At 35.2% G+C, this 19467-nt stretch overlaps 1 protein-coding gene across 1 annotated transcript in view; it reads right to left on the bottom strand.

Annotated features, from left to right (window-relative positions):
- The window catches only part of ADGB (androglobin), a 168768-nt gene that overhangs the window by 21902 nt on the left and 127399 nt on the right, over positions 1-19467 (bottom strand). The window contains exon 29 of the mRNA XM_063098032.1: positions 10664-10775. Within this exon, the coding sequence (XP_062954102.1) occupies positions 10664-10775 (112 nt within the window). The remainder of the gene's footprint in view (positions 1-10663; positions 10776-19467) is intronic.

Genomic DNA, 19467 nt, shown 5'->3' with positions numbered 1-19467 from the left:
TTATATATAATTACTAAAAAGGTAGAATTTGTCTGCTCTTTTACTATTTGTTTTCCTATATATCTTATATCTTTTTCTGTTCTATTTCTCTATTATTGCCTTCTTTTGAGTTAAATAAATATTGAACACTGTACCATTTTAATTTTCTTGTTTTTTGTTTGTCTGCTATACATTTTTGAGTTACTTATTTAGTAGTTGCCCTGGGGGTTATAATTATAATATTAATTTATAACCACCTACTTTGGATTAATGTCAATTTAATTTTAAAAGTATACAAAATCTTTGCTCTTAACTAGTTATGTTTCCCTCTATGCTGTTATTTTCACAAATTTCATCTTTATACATGTTATGCCCATCGACTCAGACTTATAATTATTACTTTATGCTATTGTCTTTTAAATCAGATAGAAGGATGCAAAGAGCTACAAACAAAAATTACATTTATACTAACTTTCATATTTATCTGTGCAGTTACTTTTACTGGTGCACTTTATTTCTTCATGTGGATTCAAGTTACTACTTAGTGTTTTTTGTTTGTTTGTTTGTTTTCAGCCTGAAGGACTTCTAGTATTTCTTGTAGGATAGGTTTGTTACTGGCAAATAGTTTCAGTTTTGGTTTTTCTGAGAATATCTTAATTTATTCTTTATTCCTTAACTTATCTATAGTTTAATTATTTTAAATTAATTTATAATTTAACTATTATTACTTCATTTATTCATCAAATATGAATATTCATCCCTGGACCTGAGGAATCTCAAACATTCATCATCATCTGTGGAGGGCTTGACATGGCTGTGGTCCTTGCCCAAGGTCCAGCATCTCCAACACTGGATGCCAAGTCTGAGTTCCTGAGCACTCAGACCCCAGTGCATGAGGATCAGGACAGACAATGTCATGGAACAGAAGACAGAAGATGGAGGAAGAGAGACTCATCACACGTGGACTTGGCCCAGCCCCACCACCCATGCCTAGGAAGTAGCAGTGCCTCCCTCGAGTACCTGGGTTTGCCGCCACCCCCGCGCCCCAGGGAACCCTTGAACTTTAAGGGTGACCAGGGCTCAAGTCCCCCATCAACCCCAATTCCCGTAGGTACCAGGCCCATTCCACCTCCAGCTCAAGTCTTTGCTGTCAGTAAAACACCTCAGAGCAGAACAAGGGTTGCTTGTTTGGGGAGGATTGTACCCGGTTCTAAAGAGCCCTCACGCCCTTTGCCAAGCCTGGTGCCAAGTTGGGGAAATAGCAGTGAACACAGCTGACAAATACCCTGCCCTCACAGTGCTCAAATATGTCATCTCACTGGATTCTGGTCTTTACAGATTTTGATTAAAAAATATTCTGTTAATCATATTGAGGATCCCTTGCATGTAATGAGCCACTTCTTTTTTGCTGCTTTCAAGATTCCTTGTCTTTATCTTTAGACAGTTTGGATGTCACATATCTAGCTCTGGGTCTCTTTGAATTTCCCTACTTAGAGTTGGTTTAGCTTCTTGAATGTGCCAATTAGTGTTTTTCATCAAATTGGGACATTTTAAGACATAATTTTTTCACATAGCCTTTCTGCCACTTTTCCTTTCTCCTCTCCTCTGGAGTTCCCGTTAAATATATGTTGGTATGTGTATGGTGTCCCGCAAGTCTCTGAGGACATATTTCTTTTTCTTCATTCTATATTCTCAGACTGGATAATCTTGATTGAGCTGTCTCACAGTCTCTGAGAAGGTTTGTCACAATGTGATAGCTTTAAGTCTGATGGGATCTTCCAAGAAATCACCAGAAAAGTCAAATAAGTTTTAAAGAATATTGCCTTGAAAGACATCTAGATCCATTTCAGTCCTTCTGATATCTGCCAACCTGCACCAGTAATATGGGATGTCATTTTTCAAGACTATTGCTGAGAACTAGGGGATGGGACTAGGAAAAGTTAAAACACCGTGAAGTTTCCTGGTTTTTACAGATATTCAGCTGGTTTTCTTGAATAAACATTTCCCAGTTGTCATAAGCTTTTGTTAATTCCCAGACACCTGAAACAGTTGATTGTGATAATTTTGCCAGTTTTTTCTTTGCTTTTATGAAGGAGATAATTTTTCAAATCTTTACTCTGCCATTTCCACAGATGTCCTCCTAGATTTGTTTTCTTATCTGAACCTTCTGAGGACCTGTGCATGCTGTTTGTCCAGGGCAGGGTCCTGAGAAAACGAAGAATTTACACAGCCTGGGTCTCTCACTGTTTCCTGGAGACACCAGTGCATGGAATTACAAAGAGCACTGTGCAGGAAGGTGAGATTCCATTCTAAGCAGCTTGACTCTTGAGTGTGATGAGTAGGACAAAACAAAAATGGACTGCTTTAACTTGTGAGCAGAAAAGTGAGAAAAATGAACCCACAGAAAGAGAACAAGTTTATCTAAATGAGAGGAAAGATGAGGCCTAAGGTTAGAAATGATGAACCTTAGAAACAGGATCAAGAAAAGAAGAAAGAAGAAATGAAGGCAAAGATTTTTAGAGGAAGCCATACAGTAAAATCACCTTTAATTAGAACTCCAGGATAAAAAGCAGGAGAGGCCACAGAAGACCCATTTTCTCCTATGGTCTTTGGTATCATTGGTCAGCCAAAACCCCTCGGGTTGGACATTACTTGCACAGAAATGGGAGCCCATGTGTTTCCGTGCTGCTTCCTTCTGCAGTCTCCGCAGGCCTCTCCTGCCTCTCACAGATGAGGCGATACCAGCCCTTTTTCCCAAGAAAAATATGAGGTGACTGGCTTTCAACCAAACTCACTGGCCACAGCTACCACCTTAGTGTCTTGCTCCAGTAAAATCCAGATTCCATAAATCTCAACTCCAATAGATTACAGGGTTAACTGTATTTTAGAGCCCCTTTTGTGGCCAGCAATATATAAAAGAACCTCATAAACACTGAGGTAGAAGAATTCATTCTCTTCACCCTGTGCTGCTGGACAACTGTTATCAGTAACACTACTGTGTGAACAACTCTGTTACTGGTAATGTTGGGTTTATTGTGACACAGCAATTCAAAATTTTGGTGAATGTATGAGTTATCCAGTGAGCCTATAAAATGCAGATCTCAAGGTCCACCCCTCAGAGATTCCAACTCTGTAGTCTGGTGTGGGGCCTAGGAATCTACAATTTAAAAAATTACCTCAAATTATCCTGACTCGAGTGGCCTGTGGATCGTACTTTGAGAAACACTGCTTTAAGAAAACTATACAGATTCCTTTTATAAGAAGCAAGTGTTGTATAGGGATGGGCTGAAGAAAAGAATCCCAATGACGTAAAATTCAAAGAAGCTGAAGGTACCTTCGTGAGAGTGGTTCTCAAACTTTAGCTTGTATCCAAATCACTTGAAGGGCTTGTGATAAGGCAGATTTCTGGGCACCATCCCTAAAGTCGCCGATTTAATGTTTCTGGTGGGGCCCCCAAATTTTAATTTCTCACAAGTTCCTAGTTGGTGCTGAGGTTGTTGGTCCAAGGACAACACTTTGAGAGCCACCGATTTACTTTTAGGGGAGTATAATTGCCTTTCCTCAAACTGAAGTATATTTTCCTTATGTTCTATTAATTTTTTTCTAGCAACTAAATATCCAAGTGGCTGGGGTCAAATAATATTCATTGAGTCTACTATGTTCATTTCTCTTTAAATTCTCAAAGCATCCCAGTAGAGTATATTCAAAGAGGTTATGTAACATACCAAGGTTCCCCAACTGATAAGAGTTGCATCAACATTCAAATACGAGTTCAAAAGACCTGTCAGTTCCCTTCAAAATTGGAGTCTTATAAGTCGTTCCATTAGCAAAGTAAAACAGTAATTGTAAAGAACCGAGATCTTATCAATTACTCGGTGCCCAGTTATAATCTACTTTCAGATTGGGGGCAGATCACCCTGCAAGACTGCAAAGGGACAAGGGACATGGAGGGAACTTTCCCTCCTGTCAATAATCCCAACTGCTGAGAAGTATTGTCTTGGGGAAAATTCTTTGGTCAAATAATCAAATGACTGGAGATGAATCCTGGCTCAGCCACTGGATAAGTTAACTTTGGCAGATTTGTTACATTCTTTGAGCCTAAGTTTCCTCCTTTTTATAATAGAGATACTGACACCATACCCAGTATCATACATCCTGGGTTTTTAAGATGCTTAACAGATGTCAGCTGAAATTGAATGTCAAGCTGCCCCATGGATTATTTCTGGGGCACTCTTTTCCTACTACCCATAGTCCTTAGGTGTTTGAGTCATACATTCAGGTGTATTTTCTTGCATTGAAATAAACATACAATATTTAAATTTACATACACAAAGCACATACTACAGTGTCAGGCCCACGGCATATGTGTGCCATTCTCTTTATGTTATTAACATATAGTATACAATAATTTTCATATTATTTAATGGCATAATGTGTGGTTACCTTTTCTCCCATGAATTACAAGTTCTTCAAAGGCTAGAATATCATTATACTTGTATACTTCATTTAAATTCTTAATTTCACCTAGAGTCACATGAACTAATAAATCATTATCAGATTGCTTAATATGTTAAGCTTTACAGGAAATCTGTATGTGTTGGCAGCATATATAACAGCACAAGGAAAACATACTACTGATTCAGAAATTGTGAAAAATGTGACCCCACTTTGTATATTCATGTAGTTAGAAGACCTCTAGAGGAAATGACCCTTGGAATAAACGAATATGCTCCTTGCAGAGAGGAAGCACTCAGGGAGTATCTATTGATGAAATTAACTTAAAAGGCCTTTAACGTTATGTCTTTAGGCCTCCTCTTACATTATCCTACTTGTATCCAGACTACAGTAGACAGAAATTTTCAGCGGGCAATAAAACTTATAAAAATTACAGAAAGGCAATTTTGTTTTTATGATTAAAATTCAGTGCTTAGACTTATATATTCAGGAACTAAAATCTGGTTGGCATTTGATCATTCACATAATTTCTAAACTGTAATACTATTTAGGACAAAGTGTGCATTTATTAAGTACAATTCCACTTGTTAAATATAAACAGAAATATATATATAAAGATATATATAATATGTATGTAGTAATGTGTGGTTTCCACAAAACCTTGAATTGGATACACCATGAATCCACAGTGCCAAAGAAAGAACAACAGTATAATATTAATTAGAATTAAGGAAATAGTATTATAATCCTGCTAATACAATTGGGTGAAACTTGAAATCAAATATTTTTGAGAATTAAAAATTTTATATTTGTCTTTGCAAATGGATTAGAACTTCAAATGCACAGGCCAGAAACATTAAAATGTAACATATTAGCAAATGAAGTTTAAAATCACATCACTACTAATTACATATGAAGGCAGATAACATCACTAAGTACTAGCAGCTCAAGATCTTCCCGTCTTCTATTTCCTTAAGTGAAATTCATCTCAGTAAGCAGTTTTTACTAAAAGTTAGATATTGAAATTTACTAAAGGTGGCACTGTTGCCTCATGTTAATCAGAGGCCAAGTTTCCTGAAAATTCATGACAGAAATATCCTAGGTTAAACATATTTCATGCCTTATCTTCTATCATGGGTTCTAAAGATGCGAATTTTTGAAAAAATCAAATTGCCTGTATATAGTTTATTTCTCATAGAAATTCAGTGTTGCATTTGAGTAAGTGAGGTAACATTTCCGTTGACGTTAGGATGAACATAAAATTTTAAATTAGGTCACCAATATACTAACAAAAATCTTGACCAGTTTCTATCTGATACAAAGTATTTATATTTTAAACGTAAGATGAATTAATAATTTGAAGACATTAGTAACTGAATTTTTCTAAAATACATCATACAGCATCCTAGATGTGCCAGCAACTAGCTGTGTTACCAAGGGCAAGTTACTTAAACTGTCTGTGCCTCAATTCCCTCATCTGTAAAAGAATAATAGCACCTACCTAGTAGGTTTATTGTGAGGACTAATTAGGTCAGTATATGTAAAGCCATTAGAAAGTATTAATATATAAATTCACACACACACACACACACACACACACACACACACACACACACAACCGGGGGGGGGGGGGAAGAAGATATAACAACCACAATTACTTGAAGTTGATACGACAAGCAAACAGAAAGGACATTGTTGGGGGGGGGGGAGGCAGAAGGGAGGGAGGTTTTGGTGATGGGGAGCAATAATCAGCCACAATGTATATTGACAAAATAAAATTTAAATAAATAAATAACTAAATAAATAAATAAAAAATAAATTAAAAAATTTAAAAAAAAAAGAAAGTATCTGACATAGCAGATACTACCAGTACTACCATTCCTACTAAGGCAATAATACTAGTTACAAAGTCTCTAAAGTGCTTACATGATATAGTGGGAAGATTCTGGGCTATAGAGTAAGTCAGACTCGGGTTAGAATCTTCACCCTGCTTCTCTCTAGCTGTGTAAACTTAGGCAAATTATTTATGACATCTAAACCTCATTTCTTCATTTGTAAAATTGGGGTGGTAATAATCACCTCCCAGAGATTTTGTGAGGATTGGGAATAATGCATGAAGAGTTCTGTGTAGAGTAAGAGGCACATAATAGCACTCAAACGATAGTATAGTAATTATAAAAATTAAACTTCTACGTCTCTGCAGAGTTTCTTTTTTGCTTACAAAATAGAAGTACAGTTCTTTTTTTTCTGATTAAAATAGTACATGCTCACTTAAAACTTCTGATTTATACATTTTCATTTTTGACTTAGATTTGTTTTTAGGAATAGAAAAACATAAACGAGAAAGCAAAATTACTTATACTTCCAACACCCAGAAATAATCACTTCGTTTTTTTTCTGTGTGCATCCCTTTTTTTCTCCTACACACATAAATGTTTTTTGAAGAGTAGAGGCAATTTAGGGTTGTCAATGCCTAAGACTATGAAGTCCTAATATTTACAATCATGAATTTCTGTGAACTAAGTGAGAGTAAACCTTTCTGAATCTTTGTTCCCCACTATTCCTGACCTAGAAGAGCAATTGCCTTGAATAATGAGACATGTGCACAGAGTTTTGCATATTGGTTGCTTGGTCCCTCATGGTTCTCTGATAGGAATCAGCCCCTCTGTCACGATATATGATGCCTAGTGCACAGTCCTGTGAGTCATGTGAGTCCAGGCAGGCTCCACGGCATCTTCTGAGACACATTCTCCTTCTTAACACCTATACTTCCAAGGCTAGGCTTTATTTTCCATGCTTGGTATTCTTCAAGACTTCATTGTACAAATGCCTCCCCCACCACATTTCAAAGTCTCATTTCTTATTTTTCTAAATATCATAAGTTTACATAATTTTCCATAATGCATTCAAATTATATGTCCTGGAATCATATTTCTAATCACTAAAAAAAAAAAGTACACAGATATTTAAGTACATGTGTACATATTTAACTAAATTTAAGGGTATTTTGAGGCATTATCTCTTGCACCTTTTTAGATATTGGAAGTTTACTTTAGAGAGATGGGAAGAAAGCAACTCCATCTGCTATTCCAATAGCACTGTACTATATGATGCTAACTATTTTTCCCTGAAAAGTTCAAAATATTTTCAAAAATATTTCCTCCTTAATCATTGCATGTTCTTGTAAATCTCATTTGAACATTATTCAGAAACAGATTTTCTTTGTGAACAAGATCTTCAATTGAATTTAGTTAGGTTGTTCTGTAGTTTTTATGATTTATGCTGAAATTATTTATTACCCATCATATGGACCTGGCTTCATATTTATAATTGCTCTAAACACCAGTAACATGACTATTTTGAACTTACTGTGACAGGCATAACGGAATATTATAATATAGAAATCAGAAGTATAAAAAACTACAGACACCCCATGAAAGAGCCCACATTGTCAAAAAACTAGGGTTTGACCCTTACTCTCTGATCTACAAAATTCCTACTCCCTAGAAATGTAATGTAAAATTTTGTTCTGTGAATTGTCCTTGAAAAACAAAAAAGAAAAGAGAATAGCTTTGCTGAACACACAAGCAAAACCAAAACTGTGCTGTTTCTCTATTTGATTTATTATTATAATTGTGAATATTTTATTTGCACACAGATATTTATCATAAAATATTTAATTCCATTGCTATTAAGCACATACTGTGTATCTACTTTTTTGCAAGAGGGGGACACAACTACTACATGATTTGTACCATTCATTATTTCAAGCAGGTTTCCATTGATTTATATAGAAATAAGAGATCTAGATTTTTTTTTTTTTTTTCACAGTATGCTCTAAGAGATTTTGATTTGGACCACAGGGAAGGTGGAGATGGAGTAATGGCTAATTTAAGGGAGACCAAAAGTAGTAGCCTGACAAAAAAAGAATAGAGAGAGAAAAGAGAACACAGTAACATGCAAAGAGGAATAAATAAATAAGTTTATCAGATTTTTCTCATTTATTTTTCATTAGAACTTTGTGGGTGTGGGTGGTCAATTCCAAAACAAAGGGCTCAAATGCACAGCCATAGATCATCCACAAGCCAGAGTTAAGGAGAGTTATGTGGATTCAGGAAGCCTTTATATCCCAGGACCCAGTGAAGGGGATAGAGCTCCAAGTACTGGCTCAAAGAGCAGCTGCAAGGGCAGTGGGAGCCAAAGCCAGCCACCTGTGCAGCCACAGTGAGAGAATCAGTGACCATATGCAGCTTGGGAAGTGGCCTGCAAGCAGTTTGCAGCATCCACATGACATTTATTCATGCAATAATTGTATTCTCTTCAAGCAGACAAGAACACTAGATCAAAGTGTTTTCTACTCTGCATTTCAGACATTCTCAGTAGTGTTGTGTGGTGGGGGCATTGGCTGTGGGAGGGGAGGTTGAGGTAGAATGAAGAGACGTTTTAGCAAAATTTATATTCCGTGACTTTACCTAGGGAATGTGTGAAATGGTCTTTATATCACTATTAAGCAGTAGCAAGTCCACTTGTTCAAAAAAAGTTTGAGCACCCGAGCACATACTCCTGGGGTTATACACATAACACATGTAAATAGCAAAGAAATGGCGACTATGTGGCTCATGTGCTGCCACTTCCTGTTCTCTTGTCTGTGCTAGACTCTGATTAAACATTGTAACGCATTTACGCTGAGCCCGAGCACAGACTCAGAATCCTGTCAACACAGTGGGCCAAGAAGCCATTAGGACTTACACACAGCTACTGTCGCTGGCATAGCACGTGCATGCATTCATTCAAAACACATTTGCTTAATCTTCTATCTGGTCCTGAAGATACAAAGATGAGGCTGAGGACACAGCCCCAGCCCAGCGAGAGGGGACCAGCAGAGGTCGTTGGGATGGGGCTGTGTCCTCAGCCTCATATTTGTATCTCCAGGGAAGGAGATACAAAGGGAAGGATGTCCATACAGTGCGATGTGTTGCTAGGAAAGCACATTCAATACATTCCAATGGAAATGGGGACTCAGTGTCTTTTATTTTTATAATTTTTCTTTGAATTTTATGACCCTCACTAGAATCTGTTTTTCCCAATAAAGGAATAATAGTTTCCTCTTAACTTCTGTATAAACAAACCTCTATTAACTTTTTCCTGATCAGGTCTATGGAGATAATACAAGCAAGCAAACACCTGAGCAGAGTGTTTGACAATTGGTAAACAACTGCAGCAATAATAAGAGTAGCTTACACGTATCCTTTCACTCATTCATTCAGACAGCATTATGCAGGGCTTACTGTGTGTACAGTGTCTAATTAGAGATAATTAAGAATGGACCAAACTCTCTGCCTTGCAGGGGCTTGCAGTCTAATAGGGGAGTATTAACAATAAATAAGTAAAATATACTCTTTGTTAGAGGATAAGAACTAAGAATTAGTACCTTATCATACGTATGATATATATGCATTAAAATTTCCAGAAGAGAACAAAGCAGGCTTTGATGGTGGCTGCCATGGAGTATTCAGATTAAGGTTATGGGGTTCAGGAAAGGAATGGAGGCTTTTACTTCTTATGTTACCCTCTTTTGTATTATGTGGTTTTATTTATTAAAATAATGTGCATATATTATTTTTATGATTAGATCATCTGGCTTAAATTTTAAAAGAACATAAATAGAAAATACACATTCCTTCAGATTCAATTGTCATATTGCATAATGTGATATAAAGCTTAGTGGTAGAAACTGTTTGGGATTTCTCTTTTATTCTCTTTTTCAAGAATGTCAAGCTATCATTTCCTGCTCAGAAATATTGAGAATAGTTTATATTTTGAAAAAAATAAACCAGAGTCCTCTTTCACTAGGAGATTCCCCTTTTGGAATTGAAGGATTTGTTAAATATTTTAAGAGATTAATTTTAGGGTTACACTTTCTCAACAACTATTGGCAGATATAATTTTATAAATAGAAAAGTTTTCTGTACATTGCATGAAATGTCAAAAAGTAATTTTTACTAACTAGACAAAATGTGCTTGAATTAGACCTAAATAATTATATATTTTTGTTTTTCATAAACCAGGCAGTAAAAATGTTGGAACATATACTCAACACAATAGGGAATGCCACAGAATATAGATTATAAATTATAAACAATAATGTTCTAATAATTACACCATCAATTTACTATTAAATATTTGTATAAAATGCAAAGTGTGTGTATAAACATTTAAGGTGACATACCTTTGGTATCATTTTTCTCTAACTCTTTTAGTGCTTGAACAAATGACAGCTGATTTTCAGTGAGAGGCCAGCTGTCATACAACACCAAACACTGTATAATATACTTGTAACTCTGTGAAATAAAATACAGTGTTTAAGAAGAAACAATAAGAACAAATACAGTATGTGCTTAATATAATTTTTTATGCTTGGCACATAATAAATGTATAATTTTCTGAATTATATGATCATAATTTAATTATATAATGCCCCAGGTTCTCTAAAATTTTATAACACTATAATTTATAAAACTTTATTATTATCACATCCACCCCCTCAAATACGTCCCATTACCCAACTTTCTGATTTTTTTGCCAGTGCAATGGATATAAAGTGAAATCTCACTACTATCATATTTTGAATTTCTCAAATTACTGAAGAATTTGAGTATTTTTCAAAGCTGCTGGCCTTTAGAGTTTTCTCTTCTTTGTGCCCAGGGCACAAAAAAATCGTCTCATTACATTTATGGACTAGAATATCACAATGAAATCTCCTGTACATCTGAAATCCACTTTATTTATGGCGTTGTCTAGTGGTCCAGGTTTATTTCTCTCCATAATATGCTCAGCACCATCTACTCAATAGGCCACCTTTTGTCCATTGATTCATGATGTCTCTATTCTATACTAAATTTCTGTATAAACATGAATCTATTTCTAATATACTTTTTTCCATTGCTCCATTTAACTCTTCTTGCACTAATTAATGCTATTTTTACTGCTATGACTTTTTAGTATGTCTTAGTATTTGGGTAGGGACGTTCCGTATATTTGCTCTTATTTTTCAAAGTTAACTTAGCTATTTGTGAATTGTTATTCATTCCTATTAATTTTAAAATGAGTTTAGAAAATTTTTGAGAAATACAGTAGTAATTTTTATTGGGATTGCATTGAATTTAAAGATTAATTGGGGATAACTAATGTCTTTATACTGTTATGTCATCTCGCTGAAAAGCATGAAATGCTTCTTTGTTTATTCAAGTCATCTATATTCTCCAGTTAATTGGATCACCTTCTATGTCCTATAATAGTGTTAAGTTTTTCTCTGTAGAAAACTTGTGCATTTTGGTTGAGTTAATTCCTGGGTATTCTAAAATTTTGTTGCTATTAATGAAAGGCACCGTATTCTATTGTCCAATGTATAGTGTTGGTGTAGAGGAAGTCTACTGATTTCTGTTAGTTACAGAAGCAGCAATGCGTGGTGATTACGGGTATGCCTCATGAGCTGGAGCTATCTAGCTTTAAATCCTGCTTTAGAACACATCAGCTGTTTGGTCTTGAGCAAATCACTTAAGTTTTCTGTGTTCCAGGTTCCCTGACTATTAAATAGAGACAATAAGAACACTTACTTCAAGAGATGGTAGGAATAAGAAAAGAATGTCCACTGTGATAAGGTTTCAATTTCATTAAATACTAGTAGGCATTCTTTTCTTATTCCCTTTTAGTAGGAATATATACCTTAATTAAGGAATATACCTTAATTTTCTACATTAATGTAATGTTTTTGTATATAAAATTTCTCCATTAAGGTTATAATTTTTAGCATGTAACATTTACAGTTGAGAAGTTCTCTTCTATGCCTAGTTTGTTAGAGCACTTTTTAAAGAATCCATAAATATACATGTGATGAACTTCATCAAATGTTTCAGTGATATGCAATGTTTCTCATCTAGTCTATTACTGAGGTGACTAATACTGATAGACTTTTTAATGGAAAACCACTTCTGAATTCCTGAGATGAATGCTGTCTGAGCACTTGATACATTACTAAAATTGCTTATCTATTATGTTATTTATAATTTTTCATCCATGTTTTTATTTTTTTGTACTCTCAAATTTTTTATTGAAACATATTGATTGTAAATATTTATGGAATACAGAACTATATTTAAATACATATATACAATGTGTGCTGATCTATTCAGGATAATTAGCCTATTCATCATTGCAAAGCTTAACCATTTCTTTGTGATGTGCACATTTGATCTCCTCTCTTCTAGGTGTTTAGTTACATGCAATAAATAATTATTGATTGTAGATTTTTGGGTTCACTATAGACCAATGGATCTTAGTTTTTCTATCTCACTGTATTTTTGTGCCCATTAACCAGCCTCTCTACCTCTCCTTCCCACTCCACTTTCCTGCCTTTAGTAAGAACAGTTTTGCTCTCTCCTTTTAACAGTTCAACTTATTCTTCTTATTATTTATTTGGGTTTGTTTTGTTTGCTTGTTTTCTTTTGTTATCTTTTTTTCTTTAGCTCCCATGCAAGACTGAGAGTGTGCGATATTTCTCTTTCTGTGCCTGATTTATTTCCCTTAACATAATTTTCCCCAAGTTCATCCATGTTGCTGCTAATGGCAAAATTTCATTCTTTTATATGACTGAGTAGTATTCCATTGTATACAATCAACTATGTTACAATAAAAATACATAAATGAATTCAGGGCCTAACAGAGCAGCAATCTTGAAATGATAGAACGGCTTTTGGGCTTATTCCCAAAGGACAGAAGGAGATAGCATGTGTTAGATTTAGGGTTGAGGTGATGAAGGGAGCTTTTTAAATGTTTACAGACACACATTTACAAATTCTGATACATGTTACTCCAGCTTCCGCATTGGGAATCGCTAAGGGGTGACAGGGTGTCCTATTCCTTAAGTGTGTTGGGAGTAAAAAAGGTTTAAAACAATTGATCAAATATATTAGTATACATAAAGAAAGAATGTGCCAGTCTCAAGGTGGGTTGGTCAGAGTTAGGTCAAAGACTTAGAAAAGTAGAGTCACAGTGGGAGACTCTGATCAGTAGAGAAGTGTATGAAGATGGGACAGAGATGAGCCACCATGCCCCACCAGTGTCATAGTAAATTGTCCCTTAAAGCTGTCTACATTTGCTCTTATTTTGTGCTCATCATACGACATTCTGATTACTAATCTGACTTACAAGGTGTTCAGGTTGCCTGGCTAGTAAAAAGAAAAAATAAATAAATAAAAAAGAATGTACATTCTGCAGTTGCTGGACAAAATGTTCTGTAAATGTCTGTCAAGTCCATTTGGTCTAAAGTGCCAGTTAAATCCAACATTTCTTTTTGTTGTTGTTGTTGTTGTTGTTGTTTATTTCTTTCTCTCTGTCTCTCTCTATTGTTCATTTGTTTATTTGTGGATTCAGCTCCCAGTTATGAGTGAGAACATGTGGTATTTCTCTTTCTGTATCTTGGTTGTTTCACTTAGGATAATTTTCTCTAGGCTCATCCATGTTATAAATGGTAGAATTTCATTCTTTTTTATGGCTGAGTAGTATTTCACTGGGTATATATGCCACAATTTCTTTATCTAGTCATCCATTGATGGACATTTAGGTTGGTTCCATCACCTAGTTATTGTACATAGAGCTGCAGTAAACATGGAAGTGCAGGTATACCTTTGACCTGATGTTTTCCAATCCACTGGATATATCCCCAGGAATGGGATTGATGGATCATATAGAAGTTCTATCTGTAGTTGTTTAAGGAACCTCCATACTGTTCTCCATAATGGCTGTACTAATTTACAGACCCACCAACAGTGTAGGATGGTTCCTCTCTCTCCACACCTTCACCAGCATTTGTTACTCTCTTTCAGCCAGTCTGATTGAAGTGAGGTGATATCTCAGAGTGGTTTTGACTTGCATTTCCCTGATGATTACTGATGTTAAGAATTTTTCATATACTTGTTGGCCATTTGTATGTCTTCCTTTGAGAGATGTTTATTCAGCTCCTTTGTCCATTTTTTAATTGGATTATTTGATTTTGCTGTAAAGTTGTCTGAGCTCTTTGTATATTCTGCATATTAATCTCTTATCAGATACATTTTTGCAAATATTTTCTCCCATTCTGTAGGATCTCTTTTCACTCTAATGTTTCCTTTGCTGTGCAGAAGATTCTTAGTTTAATATACTCCCACTGGTATAATTTTTCTTTTGTTGCAGAACCTATGGGATACTGCAAAAGCAGTACTAAGAGGAAAGTTTATTGCAATAAATGCTTACATCAAGAGAATAGAAAGATTTCAAAGAAACAATCTAACTTTACATCTCAAGGAACTAGAAAAACAAGAACAATGAAATCCAAAAATTAGTAGATGGGAAGAAATAATTAAAATCAGAGCAGAACTAAATGAAATAGAGACCAAAGATATGATACAAGAGATCAATGAAACAAAAAGTTGGCTTTTTGAGAAAATAAACAAAACAGACAAACCGCCAGCCAGACTAACTAATAAAAGAAGAGAAAAGACCCAAATAACAAAAATCAGAAATGAAAAAGGGGATATCACAACTGATACTGCAGAAATACAAAGATTCATTAGAAATTACTATGAACAACTATACACCAACAAATTTGAAAATCTGGATGAAATGGGTAAATTTCTTGACACATACAAACTACCAAGATTGAACCAAGAAGACATAGAAAAACTTAACAAATAACAAGCAACGAGATTGAAGCAATAATCAGAAATCTTCCAAAAAGGAAAAGTCCAGGACTAGATGGCTTCACTGATGAATTCTACCAAATGTTTAAAGAGGAATTAATACCAGTTCTTTCCAAACTATGCTAAAAAATTGAAACAGAAACCATTCTCCAAAACTCATTCTATGAAGCCAGCATCACCCTGATACCAAAACCAAAGAAACAACAAAAAAAGAAAAATACAGGCTGATATCCTTGATTAGATCCAATATTTCTCTGCTAATTTTTTGTCTAGATGATCTGCTGAATGTTAGAGAGGCATTTAAAGTCCCCAACTATTATTGTATTGTGGTCTGCCTCTCTGTTTAGCTCCATTGACACTTGCTTTATATATATGTATATAAATACATATATTTATGATTGTTATACTACTATGTTGATCCTTTTTTCATTACATAATGTCCATCTTTGTGTATTTTTTTATAGTTCATGGTTTAAAGTTTATTTTGTCTAAGTATGGTAACTCCTGCTTGTTTTGGTTTCCATTTGTGTGGAATATCTTTTTCCATCCCTTCACTAGTAGCCCATGTGTGTCTTTATTGGTAAAGTGGGTATCTTGCAGGTAGCATAGAGTTGGGTTTAGTTTTTTAATCCATTCACTCAGTCTATGTCTTTTAAGTGAGGAATTTAATCCATTTATATTCAGGGTTGTTATTGAAAAATATTGCCTTATTTCTGCCATTTTATTAATTTCTCTATGGTTGTTTTATACTTCATTTGTTCCTTTCTTTCCCTTTTATTGTTTGTCTTTGCTGTTTAGTGTTTTTTTGCAGTCATAAGATACATTTTCTTTCTCTTTCTCTTTCAGGTACCTGCTCTACTAATGGTTTTTTATTCTTTTGCATGTATTCATGATGATAGTTATCACTCTTTTGATTCCAGATATAGAAACTCCCTTGAGGATTTGTTGTGGGGCCAGCCTTGTGGTGGTGAATGCCCACAATTTTTGTTTGTCTGGGAAAGATACTATTTCTCCTTTGATTCTGAAGGATAGTTCTGCTGGGTATAGTATCCTTGGCTGCAGGTTTCTCTCTTAGCACTTTGAATATGTTATGCCACACTCTCCTGGCCTATAAGGTTTATGTTGAGAAGTCTGCTGTTAGTCTGATGGGGATTCCCTTATAGGTCAACTTAACATTTTTCTCTTGCTGCTTTTAGCATTCTTTATTTGTCTGATTTTTGACAGTTTGACTTTAATGTTTCTTGGGGAGAACTTTTTTGGATTACATCTGTTTGGGAATCTTTGAGCTTCTTAGATCTTGGAGACCGTATCTCTCCCAATACTTGGGAAGTTTTAAGCTATTATTTAATTAAATAGGCTTTTGATGCCTTTTCCTTTCTCTTCTCCTTCTAGTACACCCATAATACAGATGTTTGTACACTTAGGTTGTGCAATTGATCTTGTAGGCTTTCTTTATTTTTTAAAATCTTTTTCTTTTTTTGGTCTACCTTAATTCAAAACGCCTGCCTTCTAGCTCAGAAATTCTTTCTTCTGCTTGTTCTAACTTGTTGCTTAATCTCTTGATTGTATTTCTTATTTCATTGAAAGAATTCTTCTGTTCTGCTTGGGTTTTTTTCATGGTTTCCATTTCTGTGTTGAATTTCTCATACATGTCGCAGATTATTGCTGGGGTTTTTCTTTTTTTCACTTTATTGTGATTTCTATCTATTTTTTCTTGCATCATGTTGAATTTTCTGAAGATTGCTGTTTGGGATTCCTCTCAGACTTTTCACTAGTTTCCTATTATTTGAGGTATGGTATTGGAGAATTATTGTCTTCTTTCAGGGGTGTCATGTTTCCCTCTTTTGTTTTGGTTTTTGTGTGTGTGTGTGTGTGTTTCTCATATCTTTATGTTGAGGTCTGGGCATCTGGTGGTATAGTTGCTTCTCCTAATTTTTGGAGTAGTTTTTGATGGGAGAGACTCTTACCTGTAGAAGTGTTCATTATTGATAGGTTGGGTGTGGTAGGTTTTGTTCTAGGTGAGCATGGCAGTAAGTGTTGGCTTGTTCCTGCACCCTCTCCACTGGAGCAGGGGGGCCTTTTGGGTTGGGCAGAACTCTGAGCTCCCAGAGAATTTAGGAATGGAGCTGGGTAGCCTATGCAGTCCTACATGCTCCCTGTTAGGGCAGGTGGGCCTGCTGGGTTGGGCAGGACTCTGAGCTCCTGGGGAAAGTGGGCATAGATCCAGGTGATTGACACAATTTCTTTTCTATGATCGGGCAGAGAGGAGGGATGCTGGGTCTGGCAGGGCTCCAAGCTCCAGGGGGTAGATAGCCATGGATCCAGGTGGCTGGCATGCTCCTTTCATGCCCTCTGCTGGAGTGAGTGGGCTTGCTAGATCAGCAGGACCTGAAGATCCCCTGGCTTCTATCCCAAAATGGCAGTGGCAGACTGGGACTGAGGGGGGTGGGGGGACTCAGCTTGCACTTCCCCTATGGAAAAATGCAGTAATGTGGGTTCTTAGAAGTTCACATGCTGGGCTCACTATCCCCAAGGGCTGTACAGGTTACTTTGCTGTCTGATTTGCAGGTGTTTGCAGAGGGACCACCAGACACAGGCCTCCTTCCCTGCCTACCTTGTCCCAACAGTGCAGGATCTCTCCAGTCTTTGCACCATCTTGGTCAGATGCTTCTGCTGTCTTTCTGTGTTACTATTTCGAGTTTCCAGACCTTGAGGGGTGGTGGGGGTTCCCCTTACTGTTTTTCTGGATTCTGTTGTGTTGTTTTCTCCTAGACATTCTACTCTATAGGCAACTATCTACTTGTTGACTTGTTGCTTTGGGCTTTCTTTACATTAGAGGCAAGGGCTAGCAACTCCAGGCAACCATCTTGCCAGGGGAAAGAAACCAAAAATAAAAACAAAACTTCATCCATATTTTTAAATGAAATGCATTCATTTTTCTTATGTTACTACTATCTGATTTTAGGTTGAAGATTACTTAATCTCCTTAAAAAATTGGAATATTTGTATTTTTGTTGTTGTTGTTGTTGTTGTTTTTAGAACAGTTTATTTCCTGGAAGGCTGTTAGACCTTTTCTATAAAGCCAGCTGGGCCTATAGCATTTTGGAAAGGAAAGACTGATTTATTATTCTTTATTGTTTTATTGACATTTTCTATTTTCTTGTGAATAAGCTTTTAATTTCTCTTCTCCCCCATCTCCTTCAGGAACTTATGTTTATTTTCATCCCCAGGTTCTAAATTTGCTAGCATAAAATTTTTTATGGTGCTCTTAATTTTTTCTAAATCTGTTGTATGTACTTATACTGCCACACTATTTTTCTGTTCTGTATTTGGTTAATTTATATCTTCTCTCTTTTTTCTTAATGGTCTTATTAGATGCATGCCTACTTTATTAATCTTTTTAAAAAAGTGACACCGTTTTCTAATCTTTATTTTTTCTCCATTTTATTGATTTCTGCTCTCATCTTAAGTAAAATCCTTCTATTTATTTATTTTTTGTTTGAGTTACTCTCTTGCTTTTTAACTTTTGGTTTCAATACCTTAGCTCATTTGTTTTTAATCATTCATGCTTCCTAATGAATTAATCTAAGAGTCAATATTCCACTAAATGCTACTTTAGATATTGCTTACAAAGTTTGATCTGTAGATTTTTTTTATCATTTTTGAATCCTATGTATTTCAGAATTCCTTTTTAGATGTTCTTTTTAACTAAAAGTTTTTTAGTATATTTTATTGTGTTTTTAAAATTATGGGATTTTAAACTATATGTTAATTAATAATTTTTTTTCATTGCATTATGTTCAGACAACATATCTATATCATGTAGATAGTTTGGATTTTATTGAGACTTCCACTTATTGCCTATCACTCATGTTCTATATTTTTAAAAACATCTCACGGGTGCTAAGAAAAAGTATATTCTCTGTTTATTAGGTGAAGTGTTCTGTATAGATATCTAAAGGATGAAGCTTATACTTAACATTTTCAAATACTCACAATTTTACCCATTTATTTTGTTTTCCAGTTTGATCGATCAGTTTCTGAGAGGCATGTGTTAAAATCTTCAATTATTAATTGTTGTCTTATCTTTTTTTCTGTAGTTCTAATAGTTTTTCCTCTTTGTTTATTGAGTCTGCATAGTAGTTAGGTATGGATATGTTAGTTATGGTCATATCTACTTGATTTATTCTTCCTTTTATTTTTATATAATAACCTTTATGAACTCCACATATTGAAATATTGAAATCATCATCTTAGTTCCCTCTTGGTTCTTATTTGCCAGATATGTTTTTCTATC

The sequence above is a fragment of the Cynocephalus volans genome, chromosome 5 (assembly GCF_027409185.1).
Source record: "Cynocephalus volans isolate mCynVol1 chromosome 5, mCynVol1.pri, whole genome shotgun sequence".
NCBI classification, from domain to species: Eukaryota; Metazoa; Chordata; class Mammalia; order Dermoptera; family Cynocephalidae; genus Cynocephalus; species Cynocephalus volans.
This window is presented reverse-complemented; position numbering and strand designations above follow the sequence as displayed.